General features: G+C 46.7%; 1 protein-coding gene and 1 non-coding gene across 2 annotated transcripts in view; both read right to left on the reverse strand.

Moving 5' to 3' along the window:
* Positions 1 to 1364: 1364 nt before the first annotated feature.
* TRNAG-UCC lies at positions 1365 to 1436 on the reverse strand. The gene has a single exon. It is a non-coding gene; the product is annotated as a tRNA-Gly (tRNA).
* Positions 1437 to 17049: 15613 nt separating this feature from the next.
* LOC120404795 (zinc finger protein 420-like) overlaps positions 17050 to 18284 on the reverse strand; it is a 116020-nt gene continuing 114785 nt past the window's right edge. The window contains exon 2 of the mRNA XM_039537791.1: positions 17050 to 18266. Coding sequence (XP_039393725.1) covers positions 17085 to 18266 — 1182 coding nt within the window. The 3' untranslated portion in view covers positions 17050 to 17084. The remainder of the gene's footprint in view (positions 18267 to 18284) is intronic.

The raw sequence follows: 18284 nt of genomic DNA on the forward strand, positions 1-18284 counted from the left end.
CATCTCCAGTGCTGTGTGAGTGTGATGCCCCCACTTCTTTTGAGCTTAGCTGTCAATATAATAAACGTGCTGCTTTCTGCCAAACTGTGGTGGGTCATTAGTCCTCCCTATGCTTACTAGCTGGCCCAATTTCAGGTAACACCTGCAATAACCCCAACCCCTGCAAGACAGAGGGTGGTGAAATGAGCTGAGAAAAAGCCTTGGCATCAGCAGGGGAAAGCTAGAGGATCTTGGCCAGTCACCTTTTGAAACCCTGTGGCTTGGTCTCCTCTGCCCTTGGAGGTTGGCCTATGGCGGCCGGCTCTTCCAGCTGGCCTCCTTTGTGTGAGTTGCGAAAGGAGGAAGTGAGGCAGGAATGGGGCAAAAGAGGAAAGTCGATCTGAGGAAGGCAGGGCAGAAGCTAAGCACTTCAGTGCGGCTAAGTGGGATTAGTAGAGCGTCACCGTTCGTTCTGCAAAGCCTGGGGAGGTGTGGTTGGCTGCTGGGAGGTAGAATCCTGTGCCTGCCTCTTGGCTTCCCAGGGGTGGCTACTTGCATCCCAGGAGAAGAAGGATGGTTCTGGGTGAAAGGAAGACAAGCAAAGCTCTCGGAGGAAATTTGGGTGCAGGGTGCTGGCTCTGCACTGGGGGAGGGGGTTGGGGTGCAGGAGGGGTGGCACTTACCCCGGGCAGTGCAGCTCCCAAAGTGACTGGTACACACAACCCTGTGGCAGCAGCTCCTAGGTGGGCAGGGCCAGGGGGTCTCCGTGCATTGCTGCCTGCAGGCACTGATCCCCAAGCTCCCATTGGCTGCAGTTTCTGGCCAATGGGAGCTGCGGAGTTGGTACTCAGGGCAGGGGCAGTGAATGGAGACACTCCCCCTGCCCCAGTGGATGCTGGGACATGCTGGCCATTTCTGGGAGTGGCATGGAGGGATGGAGGTAGAGTGGGCAGGAGCCACCTCAGTGCTGCTGGCACATCTCTGCACACCCATGGGGGGAGGGGAGCAGAGGGCCTCCATGCGCAGCCTGGGGTAGAGGCAGCGCACAGAGCTGCCTCCCCTCCTGGGTCTATTACAGGTGTGGGTGGATGGGGTCTTTTGGCCTGCAAGATGCAGCAGGTCAGACTAGATGATCACACTGGTCCCTTCTGACCTTAAAGGCTCTGAGTCTAAAAGGGAGAGGGAAGTAAAGGAAATTTAAAAAAAAATAAACCAAACATTGTAATACCAGGATGACTCCAACAGCTCATTTTATAGTCTTGTCCCTTTCTTCCTCCACTGGGTGTTTAATAACCTGCAGGATATTGATTCTCTCATTCCATTGCTAAACTGATACAATGTGACTGAAATTAAACCAATTCCCAGGGGAGAAAATATCACATCACTGCATTGGCTGGGAATTGAACCAAGGTCAACTGCTTGGAAAGCAGCTATGCTCACCACTATACCACCAATACAGTTGGCAGAAGTATCACTTATGCTTGCCCAATGAGGCTAGACTAGAATTGAAGCATTTTCCTGCCTGTTAAAATGTACTGGATTCTCATCACTAAAAAACCACCTCTATCTTCACCTGGGTTTGAACCATCAGCCTTTTAATTAGCCACCAAAGTTGTTAATCACAAACACAGGTAACTACCTACATCCCAAGCTTATCTATGAAGCACCTAGAGGGGTGCAACTGGCTAATGAGAGAGGTGTAGTGCTGGGGTTATGAGTTCCGGCCTCACCCAACGCATCAGTTTTCATTAGCCATGGAGCTTCCCCCACTTACTTTGTCTCATTCACATGGAAAGTGCCATACAAGGGTGATGAGAGTAAATTCTAAACTCTGAAATGTGGCGGTGGCCCATGGATTGGGATAAGGGGGTTGAAGAGAAAAAGCTCTAAGAATATAAAACCAGACAGTCTCCAGGGGCAGGTACGGTACAACACCTCCACAGGGAGCCATTTGAGGGAGGGAGTTTCACTTCCTCTGTTCAATGTCCTGAGAGGTATTTTAAGATGAAGATAACACCATGGCTAACAGTTGACTGGCACATCCTGGGTTAAAGAAAGGAAGGGACTTGGGTTAATAGTCTGAAGTATTTGTTACCGTCACTGTCTGACCCCCCCTTCAGTTCGGAGCAGGTTTGTATGTTGCTGAGTGGAACACACAGACTCCTGGAGAGCAGGGGCAGCTGTTTCCATGGCAGAGAGCCTGGCCCTTAGGAGATTTTCTTGACTATGGCAGGACTGCTTGGAAATAGTGACCATAATACAATAGCATTCAACATCCCTGTGGTTGGAAGAACATCTCAACAGCCCAACACTGTGGCATTTAATTTCAAAAGGGGGAACTATGCAAAAATGAGGGGGTTAGTTAAACAGAAGTTAAAAGGTACAGTGACTAAAGTGAAATCCCTGCAAGCTGCATGGGCGCTTTTTAAAGACACCATAATAGAGGCCCAACTTCAATGTATACCCCGAATTAAGAAACACAGTAAAAGAACTAATAAAGAGCCACCGTGGCTTAACAACCATGTAAAAGAAGCAGTGAAAGATAAAAAGACTTCCTTTAAAAAGTGGAAGTCAAATCCTAGTGAGGCAAATAGAAAGGAGCATAAACACTGCCAAATTAAGTGCAAGAGTGTAATAAGAAAAGCCAAAGAGGAGTTTGAAGAAGGGCTAGCCAAAAACTCCAAAGGTAATAACAAAATGTTTTTTAAGTACATCAGAAGCAAGAAGCCTGTTAAACAACCAGTGGGGCCCCTTGATGATCGAGATACAAAAGGAGTGCTTAAAGATGATAAAGTCATTGTGGAGAAACTAAATAGATTCTTTGCTTCAGTCTTTACGGCTGAGGATGTTAGGGAGATTCCCAAACCTTAGGTGGCTTTTGTAGGTGACAAATCTGAGGAACTGTCACAGATTGAAGTGTCACTAGAGGAGGTTTTGGAATTAATTGATAAACTCAACAATAACAAGTCACTGGGACCAGATGGCATTCACCCAAGAGTTCTGAAAGAACTCAAATGTGAAGTTGTGGAACTATTACTTTGGTTTGTAACCTGTCCTTTAAATCAGCTTCGGTACCCAATGACTGGAAGTTAGCTAATGTAACGCCAATATTTAAAAAGAGATCTAGAAGTGATCCCCGCAATTACAGACCGGTAAGTCTAACATCAGTACCGGCAAATTAGTCGAAACAATAGTTAAGAATAAAATTGTCAGACACTTAGGCCTGGTCCACACTAGGACTTTAATTCGAATTTAGCAGCGTTAATTCGAATTAACCGTGCACCCGTCCACACCAGGAAGCCATTTAATTCAACATAGAGGGCTCTTTAGTTCGAATTATGTACTCTTCCCCGACGAGGGGAGTAGTGCTAAATTTGACATGGCCATGTCAAATTAGGCTAGGTGTGGACGGAAATCGACCTTAGTAGCTCCGGGAGCTATCCCACACTGCACCACTCTGTTGACGCTCTGGACAGCAGTCCGAGCTTGGATGTTCTGATCAGCCACACAGGAAAAGCCCCGGGAAAATTTGAATTCCTTTTCCTGTCTGGCCAGTTTGAATCTCATTTCCTGGTTGGACATCGGGGCGAGCTCAGCAGCACCGGCAACGATGCAGAGCTCTCCAGCAGAGGAGTCCAGGCAATCTCTGAATAGAAAGAGGGCCCCAGCATAGACTGACCGGGAAGTCTTGGATCTGCTCGGTGTGTGGGGCGAGGAGTCTGTGCTTTAGGAGCTGCGCTCCAAAAAACGGAATGCAAAGACCTACGAGAAGGTCTCCAAAGCCATGACAGACAGAGGATCCAGCCGGGATGCAATGCAGTGCCGCGTGAAAATCAAGGACCTGAGACAAGGCTACCAGAAGACCAAAGCGGCAAACGGACGCTCCGGAGCCTGCCACCACTGCCCCACCAGTGACCGTGGACTCTGACGATGGGATAGTGTCGACGGCCAGTTCCTCGGCGATGTTCGCGGACGGGGAAGATGAGGAAGGGTTTGTGGAGGACGAGGCAGGCGACAGCGCTTACAACGCTGGTTTCCCCGACAGCCAGGATCTCTTCATCACCCTCACGGAGATCCCCTACCAACCCTCCCCGGCCATTAACCCGGACCCTGAATCAGGGGAAGGATCAGTCGGTAAGTGCTTTAAACATGTAAACTTTTATTATTAATGGAACAGGAATCTGAACTATGTGAAAAGGAGGTCTATATATATGGGGATAGAACAGAAATCCTCCTGGGAGATCTCCACGAAGCTCTCCTGGAGGTAATCGAAAAGCCTCCGCAGGAGGTTCCTGGGGAGAGCTGCCTTATTGGGTGCTCCGTGGTAGCACACCTTTCCGCGCCAGGCTTTCATGAGGTCCTCAGAGAGCATTGCCTCCCCGAGCACGGCTGCATAGGCCCCTGGTTTGTGCTGGCTTTCACGCAGCATGCGCTCTCTATCTCCTTCAGTGACCATCCTCAGGGTGATCTCGCGCAGAGACTCCTGCATCTAATTAGGGGAATTACTGTAATGTTACGCCTGGTCCAAAGTATTTTAAAAAAATCTCCAGACAGACGGCGTATCAGAGACTCAGCACGCTGCTGCGTGACAAGCGTAACGGAAAGCCAAAGAATCAAATGGACGCTCATGGAGGGAGGGGGGAGTGAGGACGCAAGCTATCCCACAGTTCCTGCTGTCTCCGAAAAGCATTTGCATTCTTGGCTGAGCTCCAAATGCTTCTAAGGTCAAACACAGTGTCCGTGGTGGGTCAGGGCATAGCTTGACAATTTATGCACCCCCCCACCACCCCCAGAAGTGAAAGGGAAAACAATCCTCTGTTGACTCTTTTGCATGTCACCTTATCTTTACTGAATGCTGCAGATAGATGCAATGCTGCAGCACTCAACACCAATATCCTTGCTCCCCCCCCCCGCCATGCGTGGCTGACGGTACAGTATGGCTGATATCCATCGTCATCATCAGCCTATTGGCACATGGGGCAGTGCAAAAGGACTGGTAACCATGCCGACTAGCATCCGTGAGGTCTATCAAGGGCACCTGGTCCTAATTTTTCCTGGTAGATGGTGCAGTATGGCTGGTAACCATCCTCATCATAGCAACAGGGGGCTGAGCTCCATCAGCCCCCACCCTTCATGTGTAAAGAAAAGATTCAATTGCCCCTGGACTAGCAGAGGGATGCTGGGCTCCTCTCCTCCACACTGCTTAATGTCCTGTCTGGACTATCATAGCAGCTGGAGGCTGCCTTCCACTCATTTCTCACTAACAAGTCACTGTGTCTTATTCCTGCATTATTTATTACTTCATCACACAAGTGGGGGGACAATGCTATGGTAGCCCAGGAAGGCTGGGGGAAGAACGGAATGAACAGGTGGGGTTGTTGCAGGAGCACCCCCTGTGAATAGCATACAGCTCATAATTTCTGCAGGATCTGACACAGAGCAGCTGTGCTCTCTGGTTCTATGATACAGTGGTTCTCTAGTACACTTGCCCATATTCTAGGCAGGACTGATTCTATTTTTAGATACCAAAAAGGAGGGATTGACTCTGGGAGTCATTCCCAATTTTGGCTTTTGCGCCCCTGGCTGATCTCAGCCAGGGGCACTTATGACACCAGCAAATGGTGCAGTGCAAAAGGACTGGTAACCATGATCATCTTATTACCAATTTATGGTATGGTAGATGGTACAGTATGGCTGGTAACCATCTCTGCTGTCATGCAAAACAAAAGCATGCTGCTGTGTAGCGCTGCTGAATCGCCTCTGTCAGCAGCATCTAGTACACATACGGTGACAGTCACAAAAGGCAAAACAGGCTCCATGGTTGCCATGCTGTGGCGTCTGCCAGGGCAATCCAGGGAAAATGGGCTCGAAATGATTGTCTGCCGTTGCTTTCCTGGAGGAAGGGATGACTGACGACATTTACCCAGAACCACCCGCAAAAATGGTTTTTGCCCCATCAGGCACTGGGATCTCAACCCAGAATTCACAGAGACAGACTAAACAGTGTTCATTGTTCGCAAAAATGTATCTTTGCAAGGAATTCACTCCCTGTTTCCCATCACACAGCTTCGACTGTCTCCAGACCTGCCACAGCATCCCCCTCACAGAGGCTGGCAAAGATTAGGCGATGAAAGAAAAAGACACGGGATGAGATGTTCGCTGAACTTATGGGCTGTTCCCGAGCCGAGGCGGACCAGCAGAGCCAGTGGAGGGAGACCCTCTCTCTGTACCAGTGCTCACACAGCGAACGGGAGGAGAGGTGGCGTGAGGAAGAGAAGCAGGTGACTCAAACGCTGCTTGGACTAATGAGGGAGCAAACGGACATGCTCCGGCACCTTGTGGATGTTCTGCAGGACCGCAGGAGGACAGAGCCCCCCTGCAGTGTATCTGCAACCGCCCTCCCCCGCCACAAAGTCCCATACCCCCCTCACCCAAAATAACCAGAAGGAGGGGCTCCAGGGGCTGTGAAAACTGTCACTGCACTCCAGCAGAGTGCTCAAGTACCCAAAAGCTCTCATACCCTAAATTTTGAGAAGTCTTTCCTTTCCTGACTCACCCAAGCCCCAATCCCAGTTTCATCCCCTAACTGTCTAGTTAATTATTAAAAATACTTTGCTGTTAATTACTGTTTCCGTCATGTTTTTTCACAGAAGACTGTGTTTGAAGGGGGTGGGGTGGGGAAGGGGGTTCTTAATTGCATAGGACAGTCACCTTTACCAGGGTACAGACACGGGGGCAGGATCAGCAGCAGGTCACACACACACTGCAGTCAGTAGGCACCCTCGTCGGTATGGGAGGTGGTTTCCAGGTTCTGTGTGGGTTGGGGGGATGTGACTTTGTAGCAGGGGAGGGCGGTTACAGATCTTATGCAGCGGTCCTTGTCCTGGACCGCTGAGTCACGCAGCAGAGGAATCTGTATCCATCCTCCTCCGCCACAAGGTCACATAGCCCCCGCACACAGAATCCCAAAAAGGAGGGATGGCAGGCTCCATTGAAACAAGCAGTCCGGCACTGCGGACCGCTCTAGGAGCAGGAGCCTGTCATTCCTCGAGTTTAGAGGTGGTCTTTACATCACCGCACACCCTACCCAGCACAGTCTGCGTCCCAGTTTCAACCCTTTAACGCAAAGTCATTAATAAAGAAACCTTTGTTAAGTAACAATGGGACATGTATTTTATTTTTACACGTGTGTTGGAAGTGGTGGAAACGGGGTGAACGGGGTATGTAACTGCAGAGAAAGAAACAGGGGCAGGTTCAGCTTCTCTGTAAAGAAACTGAACAGTCACAGGTCACGCTGCTCGCTGGTACTTGAAGAGTTCCTTGTCGCTGTCCAAGGCGCCTGTATAGGGCTTCATGAGCCAGGGCATTAGCGGGTAGGCTGGGTCCCCGTGGATCACTATAGGCATCTGCACATCCCCAAGAGTTATTTTGTGGTCCGGGAAGAAACTACCTTCCTGCAGGTGTCTAAACAGACCACAGTTCCTGAAAAAACGTGCGTCATGAACCTTGCCTGGCCACCCGACGTTGATGTTGGTAAAACGTCCCCTATGCTCCACCAGTGCTTGCAGCACCATTGAAAAGTAGCCCGATTTCTCAGCAGCTGACTGTGGAAGAGGTGGACGATAAGGTGCGAGGAGGTGAAAACGGCCATAACTGCAGCGGGCTCCATGCTCGCAGTGCTGTGGCGTCCGCGCTGTCACTGACCAGAAAAGTGCATGAACAGATTGCCCGCAGGCGCTTTCGGGGAGGGAGGGAGGGAGGGCGTGATTGACGGTTCAATGATGACAGTTACCCAAAACCACCCTCGACACATTTTTTCCCCCAGCAGGCATTGGGGGCTCTACCCAGCATTCCAATGGGCAGCGGGGACTGCCGGAACTGTGGGATAGCTTCCCACAGTGCACCGCTTCCAAAGTCGACGCTGGCCCCGTTAGTGTGGAATCACAAAGTCGAATTAGTGTCCTTAGTGTGGATACACAAATTCGACTTCGTAAGGTTGATTCCACAAATTTGAATTAAGTTGAATCGAACTACTCTTGTAGTGTAGACATACCCATAGAAAAACATAAACTGTTGAGCAATAGTCAACATGGTTTCTGTAAAGGGAAATCATGTCTTACTAATCTATTAGAGTTCTTTGAAGGGGTCAACAAACATGTGGACAAGGGGGATTAAGTGGATGTGGTGTACTTAGATTTCCAGAAAGCCTTTGACAAGGTCCCTCACCAAAGGCTTTTATGTAAATTAAGTTGCGGTGGGATAAGAGGGAAGATCCTTTCATGGACTGAGAACTGGTTAAAAGACAGGGAACAAAGGGTAGGAATTAATGGTAAATTCTCAGAATGGAGAGGGGTAACTAGTGGTGTTCCCCAAGGGTCAGTCCTAGGACCAATCCTATTCAATTTATTCATAAATGATCTGGAGAAAGGGGAAAACAGTGAGGTGGCAAAATTTTGCAGATTATACTAAACTGCTCAAAATAGTTAAGACCAAAGCAGATTGTGAAGAACTTAAAAAAGATCTCACAAAGCTAAGTGATTGGGCAACAAAATGGCAAATGAAATTTAATATGGATAAATGTAAAGTAATGCACATTGGAAAAAAATAACCCCAACTATACATACAATATGATGGGGGCTAATTTAGCTACGAGTCAGGGAAAAGATCTTGGAGTCATTGTGGACAGTTCTCTGAAGATGTGCACGCAGTGTGCAGAGGCGGTCAAAAAAGCAAACAGGATGTTAGGAATCATTAAAAAGGGGATAGAGAATAAGACTGAGAATATATTATTGCCCTTATAGAAATCCATGGTATGCCCACATCTCGAATACTGTGTACAGATGTGGTCTCCTCACCTCAAAAAAATATACAGGCACTAGAAAAGGTTCAGAAAAGGACAACTAAAATGATTAGGGGTTTGGAGAGGGTCCCATATGAGGAAAGATTAAAGAGGCTAGGACTCTTCAGCTTGGAAAACAGGAGACTAAGGGGGGATATGATAGAGGTATACAAAATCATGAGTGATGTTGAGAAAGTGGATAAGAAAAAGTTATTTACTTATTCCCATAATACAAGAACTAGGGGTCACCAAATGAAATTAATAGGCAGCAGGTTTAAAACAAATAAAAGGAAGTTCTTCTTCATGCAGCGCACAGTCAACTTGTGGAACTCCTTACCTGAGGAGGTTGTGAAGGCTAGGACTATAACAGCGTTTAAAAGAGAACTGGATAAATTCATGGTGGCCAAGTCCATAAATGGCTATTAGCCAGGATGGGTAAGGAATGGTGTCCCTAGCCTCTGTTTGTCAGAGGATGGAGATGGATAGCAGGAGAGAGATCACTTGATCATTGCCTGTTAGGTTCACTCCCTCTGGGGCACCTGGCATTGGCCACTGTCGGTAGACAGATACTGGGCTAGATGGACCTTTGGTCTGACCCGGTTCAGCTGTACTTATACTTGCTGTTTTGAAGCAATTCAATAAAATAACGGTGGAGCTACAGTGCCCAATCCAAAATTTAACACCCCCACCAGGTGAAAAAACGCTATTTTAGGATCTAAACAGGAGGCTTCCAGCGCTAGGACACCTGACCAAAGAGCTCAGTGCAGGGTGTAACAGCTGCTGACTCTGAGGGTCCTGGGCTAAATCCACTTGCAGGAGGAAGTGTTTTGATTTATTTGATGGATAATGAGCACCAGCTACAAGGGGAGAGGCCCTGAGAGCTGCTGCCACTCCAGCTGCTACCAGGGGTAGGGGGGGAGCCCCAGGGGGCCAGCTGCTGCTCAGGTCACCCTGGGAGTGCTGCCAGGGGCCACCGAGCTGCAGCTGCTCCCACTGCCCTCAGAACAACTGGTCAAGCGGTCCCCAGGGCCAGCTGCATTGGCTGTCGCTTGGGTGGCCCCCAGAGCCAGCAGCTTGGGCGGTCCTGGAGTCAGCCACAGTGGCCACTATAGAAGTCATGGAGGTCACAGGAAGTCACAGAATCCATCACTGCCACAACCTCCATGACCGACACGGATCCCTTACAATGAGACAAAGCCCTCCCTGCTATGACTGCAGTTCCTGGACGGAAACAGAAGAACAGAAAGTGAAGAGAGAAGGAAAAAGAGAGACTCCCTGTCACGTCTCTCCCCTGCTCCCTCCCCCTTGTATTCTATAATCCCATCCCACTGGGTTTCCTGTGCTGGTGCCATGGGGGTGACACTAGAGTTCTGGGGATTTTGGGGGAGGGAAGGGGGCTCTTCACTTCTCAACAATTCACACAAATTTGTCTTTGGGCTGAAATTTCTCCTGTGGGGCCTCTCAGTCAGAGCTGTACCCCACCCCCTTTAGTGGGGGAGGAGGGTAATTTTTAGTATTTTTATTTTGAAGTGTTTGGCTTAACTGTGATCTTCTCTTTCCCTAACTGTATTGCAATTTTGCATTTATTTTTATTGTGCCTTCGTTTTGTCCATGTCATTATAATTGTAACAGCAAAGGAATCTGCAGGAGCAAAAACGGACTCAAAACTTAATTTCCCCATAATGCGGGAACAGATAAACATTGCACACAGCTGGAATCATAACATGGAAGGCCAGGGGATGGGAGATGGAGGTTTCCAAGCATTCTGTCTTTCTCAGATGACACATTCCAGCCCCTTGTACATCTCTATCCTGTATGATCTGCTGGACTTTGACTTTGATTGTTTCATTCTATTGATAATGTGATTGTAACACAATGTGACTGAAATTAAATTACTTCCAGACAATGAACAAAAGACAAAAGCCATTATTACATTGGCTAGGACTTGAACTCAGGTTAATTGCTTAAAGGACAGCTATGCTCACCACTATACCACCAATACCCCACCCCTAACCCACCCCTAGGAGAGGGGAACTGAAGCTCAATTTCAATCATAGGAAAATCTTCCCTAAGAAGGAAGGGGACAGCTTGTTTTAAAGACAAGGTTTGTGTTTGTTCCTGCTACATGCAGAGGGGCTGGATAGTGCTGAGTCTAGCCCCCAGATTCAGGGAGGATAAGGAACAAACTCAGGCTGCCAGTCACCTGCAGGAAGGAGATGATTTTTTGACTGTGATGGATGCTTTGTCCTAAAGGCCTTTGTCTGCCCCCTTCTAGTGACTGTTTGGTACAGGAATGCAGCCACCACTCCTGGGTCTCTCCTGGGAAAATAATGTTTCTATGCAAAACACCAAAGCTTGTAACAGAGGAGGGAAAGGAAATGGCCACATGATGGGACTGGGACATAAGGAATGAAACCCCAAATACTTCTTCCATTTGCATCGACTTTGAACCTTGTTTGCAGTGTTGTTGCATCCATGAGAGACACAAGGGAGGGGGTCACATAATATATTTTAAAAGACCAAGGGAGTGTTATTTACTCCTTCTCAGAATAATACAAGAAGTAGGAGGGTCACCAAATGAAATGAATAGGCTGCAGGTTTGAAATGAACAAAAGGAAATATTTCATCACACAATGCACAGTTAACCTGGGGAACTCTTTGCCAGAGTGTGTTGTGAAGGCCAAGACTAGAAGAGGGTTCAAAACTGGACTAGATAAGTTCATGGAGGATAGGTCCATCAAGGGCTATTATCCAGCATGGGCAAGGACGGTGTCCCTATCCTCTCTGTGCCAGAAGCTGGGAATGGGCGACAGGGGATGGATCACTTACTTGTTTTGTTCTTTCTCTTTGGAGCACCTGGCACTGGGAACTTTTGGAAGACAGGCTAGTGGGATAGATGGATCCTTGCTGTGACCTAGTAGGGCCATTCTTATGCTCTAACTTCTGTTTGTGGAAGAGATGAACTTTGGGGCTACACGGAGCTGAAGAAGAGTTCTGGGTTAGCTCCAAAGCTTGTCTCTTTCACCAACAGAGGTTGGTCCTCTACAAGCTCTTACCCTCACCCGTCTTGTCTCTTTTGGACTCTGAAAAGTGTTTTCTCTCAACTCCCTTTGGAGAGAAGTTAAGTTTTTCTTCTGGAAAACCGTAATGCTGAAGCACTTATGATTGTGATACTAGGAGGAAAGGATTATTTAATATTATAAATAAATGAAATTAAACCTGAGCTTCCTGTTTTGAAACTGGTTTTCCCAACTCAGTCCCAAATTCTCTTCTAGAAAGGCCTCCAAGATGCCTGCCCATGCCAGCAGAAGTGGCAAGGAGAAATCTGATGAGGTTCAACAAGGACAAGGGCAGAGTCCTGCACTTAGGATGGAAAAATCCCATGCATTGCTATAGACTAGGGACCCAATGGCAAGGCAGCAGTTCTGCAAAAAAGAACCTAGGAGTTACAGAGGATGAGAAGCTGGATACGAGTCAACCATGTGCCCTTGTTGCCAAGAAGGATAACGACATTTTGGGCTGTATAAGAAGGGGCAAGACCAGCAGATCGAGGGACGTGATCATTCCCCTATATTTGACATTGGTGAGGTCTCATCTGGAGTATCATGTCCAGTTTTGGGCCGCACACTACAAGGAGGATGTGGAAAAATTGGAAAGAGTCCAGCGGAGGGCAACAAAAATGATTAGGGGGCTGGAGCACATGACCCTAACCCTTACCCACTCCATCCTCAGCCTGTAGCAGTGCATAGGATTCTTCCATCCTAAGTGCAGGACTCTGCCCTTGTTGAACGTCCTCAGATTTCTTTTGGCTCAATCCACCAATTTGTCTAGGTCACTCTGGACCCAATCCCAACCCTCCAGTTCTTGGATTCTTTACATGCTTTCACAGAGGGAAGAGCACATGTTTCATGATTTCGTAGGGCAGAGTTTTAGGGCTATTTTGAGTCTGGGAACTATGCTACAGGGTGCTTTCCCTGTGGATTTCACAGGTGTGACCCTTCTCAGGGTGCTGAGGGCTGAGAGTCTCCTCATTGGCACCTGCCATGAGGAAGAGGACTTTGCATTTGGCAGCTGGATGTCAGTGACCAAACCCACCCAGCCTGTCAGGCACTCAAGCACCCTCCTCTGAGCTACAGCAGCCCTGCCAGTTGCCAATAGAGGCACTCTAACCCCTGAGTTCCTTCAATGTGACCCCTCCCACCCCCCGGGGTCCAGCCCTGATCACCAGATACTCAGAGAAATCCCAGATCCTCCCTTCCCGAAGCAATGGTACATCCCAGGTTACCAGTTTTACTATTGACCACTGCTCCTGTATCACACAAAGCACTTAAGTAGTTATAAAAAAAAATGGACATTTAACAAGGGGTAGAGATTTAAACAGAACAAAAACACAAAACGCAACCTATACTTTTTAATAGTTACTTTTCCTATCTAAGTAGATTCTCACCTCACACTTCAGTCTATTGCAGTTGCGGCTAGTCCCTAGGAGCCAGGGCCCTGCCTTTCATGAAGCACCACTGGTCATTAGGGATCTTCTTGGTGAATGGACCCAGAGTGTTTTTCTCCACCCTGTTATGAACTGAATCAGTCTTTTGACTTTATTCACAGAAAGGACGATCTACTCATTGTCATATTGTCCTTTTCACTTCTACAGGGTTTCGATGTCTATAATTTGTCTTAGATGTTTTTCCATTGGCTTTTCTGGGTTGGTGCAAAGGTTGATAATGGAGCAATACAAAACATAACTGGCTAGCAAGGGACAGGTGACAATTCCCTCCCACTGGAATGGGCCGTCCCCACCAAGACCAATGATTAGGGTGACTCACTTTCATTACAATACCATATGAGCATATTTTTCCATGTACTTACATTATTCCTGCAATATGAATCGTACACACCTCACAGTGATTAGGAGTATCAGCAATTTACAAGCTTTTTTCAGAAGAGGTCTCACTGCTATCTATGGTTCCTGAATAAATATAATACAATCAGTGTATTTGGTGTGGCAAGTTTGAAAGATCTGAGATGGGAGTTGCTTGTGAGTAACTGTGACCCCTTTCCCAATTGGCACCAAAAAGCTTTTGTCACACATGCGCTGAGCTACACAGTCACACCCTGATATAATAGAAAGGACAGAACCGCTCCTAGCTATTAAAAACAAAAAAAACAGAGAAACGAACAATAAGATACTAAAATGACAATTGTTGGAACTCTCCATTTTTTTCAGTCTTTGGATTGATGGGTACTGAGAGCTCTATCTACAGTTGAGGAACCAGGCGATCGGACAGCTGGCTCAGCCCTCCATACTAGGAGCTCTTTCACATACAGGGAGAATGGTTAGTCATAGGGGAGATGACCTAACAAAAAACAAAGCTTTCAGTTTTTCAAAATGATTCAGATCATCGCACAATGATTTCACCTATAATTTCATTTTCACTGGTGACACTAACATTTAAAGATCACAAATTCTTGTCAGATATGTTAGCTTTCTTTTAATCCCCATTGCCAACAACTGAAACTTGGCTCAAGTTGTGGTTTGGCCCAATGTAGGTCCCAACCACTTCTGTGAGTTCATATATCTCAGGATCTTCTGCCATGTGTGTTGGTGGAAGGGTTCTCCTATATGGGAATATTTGCATAAGGAGGAAAAACACTCCTCTTCTATGTGCACACCTTTTAATCTTTCAAGGTAGGAGGTGGTAGAGGAGAAGTGATGTAAATGCATAAAACAAGAGAAAACTGGTCTGGTCTACACTAAAGACATGTATCAGTATAACTACATTGCTCAGGGGTGTGAAAAATCCACACAGCTGAGCAACATAGTTACACAGTCCTAATACCTTGTGTAGATAGCACTACATCAGCAAAAGAGCTTCTCCTGCCAACATCACCACCGCTGCTTACTTGGGCTGGACTAATCAAGTCCAACAGGAGAGATCTCTCCCATTGGCTGAGAGCATCTGTAATAGCAGTGCTACAGCAGCACAGCTACATTGGTGCAGCTGTGCCAACATCAGCTTTATTATGTAGCCATAGCGTCAGAGAAAAAAACCACGGAATCAGGACTCAACACGTGAGTACCCTGAAGTCTGAAATTGGAGCCTGACATATTCGTTGCCTCATTGGTTACAATCATTTCTACAGACTGAAAGTCCTTGTCACCCAAACTGGCTGCCTGATTGGGATACACTGGGAAGGAATGTCCTATGAAGCACTCTCTCTTTGAATCCAAACAGTAAAGATGTTTGTTCTCTATCTGACCCTGGCATCCTTTGGAACTGTCATCAGTGACACTGAACTAGTAAGTGGAGTTGTACAAACAATTTCCCTTGGGTCATTGGTCACCATATCTTCCTTTATTGGCGTGGAAATGAAGAACTGATCGAGTTCTCTTTGAACCCCAGTTCTTTACAAATCCTTGGCCTTAGTTAGGGTAAATTTACACTTCTCTGAAGTAGCATCTTTTACAAAACCACTCCAAATCTCAGCAGTGTTAGTGAGGAATGGCTTCCCAAAACATGCCCAGCTTTTCTTTAATTTGGTAGCACAGGTCTAGGCAAGGAACTGGATACAGGGCTAGATTAGAATCTGTTAATTACCAGAATTGGAGTTTCTATTAGAAACTAGCTATTTTTCTGCAACTATTAAACTTACAACGCTGATTTCATTTTAGACACATTTTTAGCCCCTACACAGGATAAATTCAACTAAACCCCCACTTCTATTTCCTCAACATCTGTCTCATGAACGGCAGCATCTCCCATAATATAGGGTAAGTTAGGAAAAATCTTCTGTAAGGCCTGGGTTACACATGCTTTAGGAACCAAATACATGTGCATTTTGCCTATTTCAAAATCACCTAATGTGGAATTCTCTCCCCAGATCATCAGAGACAATATTGTCTTCAACAATTGAACAACATGTGATCATATGCACTTCCTCCAATTAGCTGGGGTTCTGCTGCTGTTCACCTTTTCTGAGTGGAGATTTTAAATCACTGCTGTTTCTTTGTTAGCATGTGCAGTAAATTGGAGAGTTCTTTCCCGTTGACAGAACTGCACTTGAACTTTCCCCATGACATCATGGAGGAATGGGGGAAAAAGCAAAACTGAAGTGAGAAATGATGAGTTTAGTAAATGGTCATTTGTCTTAAATTCTCCAATAAATCTGAGCTACATCCCATCAAACTGAACTAATATCCAATTGGGTGACGAAATGGCCTTCAGGAGAGATAGAATACATGACAATGAAAGTGTCAAGTCAAATTCCAGAGGAGGTTACATCTGATTATTCAGAATCGGGACAAGAGATTCTCCCATCACATTCTCCTCTGATTCATTCAAACATACTTCACTCACCACTGTCTCAATAGTCAGTTATTTACAACATTTTTACTATCCTAGCATCCAAATAATGGGAGGGGTCGGACCAGCCACCTTGCCAGAACTGGCGTTACCAACAGATAGAATCTGTGATTTTAACTCCAAATGATAACACTGTGTTTGGGATCCACTTGAATTCCCCTTCCAGGTCTTTGACACTTATCTCCGGTCACAATGACTCTGTTTAGAATTAAAGAAGTGAAAACATCATCTCCAAGCACAGACATCTGAGAACTGTTCCTCACAGGACACTTTGAGAAGTGGATGGGTAGAATGTGATGAAGATAAACTCTGCATGGCTCAGAAGAAAAAGTATCAGTTCTGTAGTGATGGGGAAGGAGGTAATCTCTGAGTCACCCCATCCCCTTCCAGTGTCACAGAGAGTGAAATGACCCCTTTTCCCCCTGCCCCTCTTCATTTAAATATAATTTGAAAAGTTCCCAATATAACTGCTCTTCAGCACAACCCAGAGCAACATGAGATCAACTGGAAATGATACAATCTGTATCATTGTTGACTTTAACAATAACTTTGCAATAGGAGGAATGGTATAAATGTGATGCTCCCTCGTTCCGGATAGGAAGGGCACACTCGAATTACTCATGGGACAATGGAGTTGATAGAAAGGACAAATAGATCAACTTCAAAACAGGGTGAATGGCAAAAGGCAAAAATGGGCCATTCATCTGGACAAGCTGAGGGATAACAGTGCTGCAAACAGTTCAAACAGCTTTAAAAGTTACTATGTGAGAATCAGGAAAAGTATTAAAGAAAAAAAGTATGGATAGCCCTAGAGGTTTTTATGGTGTTCATCTCCCTTGCAGATTCTCTGATAGCTAACATGGGCTGAGTGCCAACAGAAGGTTTTCCCACACTCGCTGCATTCATAGGGCCTCTCCTGTGTGGATTCTCTGATGTTCAGAAAGGGCTAAGCTGGTAGTGAAGCTTTCCCCACACTCACCGCATTTATAGGTCCTCTCGCCTGCGTGGTTACTCTGATGTTGAAAAAGGGCTGAGTTGGTAGTGAAGCGTTTCCCACACTCACTGCATTCATAGGGCCTCTCTCCAGTGTGGATTCTCTGATGCCTAATAAGGTGTGAACTGTGTATGAAAGTTTTCCCACACTCGCTGCATTCATAGGGCCTTTCCCCTGTGTGGATTCTCTGATGCCTAATAAGGGTTGATCTGTGATTGAAGGTTTTCCCACACTCACTGCATTTATAGGGTCTCACACCGGTGTGAATTTTCTGATGATCAGAAAGTACTGAGCTGGTAGTGAAGCTTTTCCCACACTCAATGCATTTATAGGGCCTCTCACCTGTGTGGATTCTCTGATGTTGAAAAAGGTACGAGCTGCGACTGAAGGTTTTCCCACACTCACTGCATTCATAGGGCTTCTCCACTGTGTGGATTCTCTGATGTTCAGAAAGGGCTGAGCTGATAGTGAAGCTTTTCCCACACTCATGGCATTCATAGGGCCTCTCCCCTGTGTGGATTCTCAGATGTTCAGAAAGGGCTGAGCTGGTAGTGAAGCTTTTCCCACACTCACGGCATTCATAAGGCCTCTCTCCTGTGTGGATTTTCTGATGCCTACTAAGGTGTGAACTGCGACTGAAGGTTTGCCCACACTCACAACATTCATAGGGCCTCTCCTGTGTGGATGCTTTGATGGAGAAAAGGCCTGAGCTGTGAGTTAAGCTTTTCCCACACTCACGGCATTCATAGGCCCTCTCCCCTGTGTGGATTCTCTGATGTTCAGAAAGGGCTGAGCTGGTAGTGAAGCTTTTCCCACACTCACGGCACTCATAGGGCCTCTCCCCTGTGTGGATTGTCTGATGCCTAGTAAGGTGCGAGCTGCGCGTGAAGGTTTTCCAGCATTCAGTGCATTCATAGGGCCTCTCCCCTGTGTGGATTCTCTGATGTTCAGAAAGGGCTGAGCTGGTAGTGAAGCTTTTCCCACACACACTGCATTCATAGGGTCTCTCCCCTGTGTGGATTCTCTGATGGGTAATAAGGTGTGATCTGTGAGTAAAGTTTTTCCCACACTCACTGCATTCATAAGGCCTCTCTCCTGTGTGGATTCT

This window comes from Mauremys reevesii, linkage group 4 (assembly GCF_016161935.1).
Source record: "Mauremys reevesii isolate NIE-2019 linkage group 4, ASM1616193v1, whole genome shotgun sequence".
In the NCBI taxonomy this organism is placed as follows: domain Eukaryota; kingdom Metazoa; phylum Chordata; order Testudines; family Geoemydidae; genus Mauremys; species Mauremys reevesii.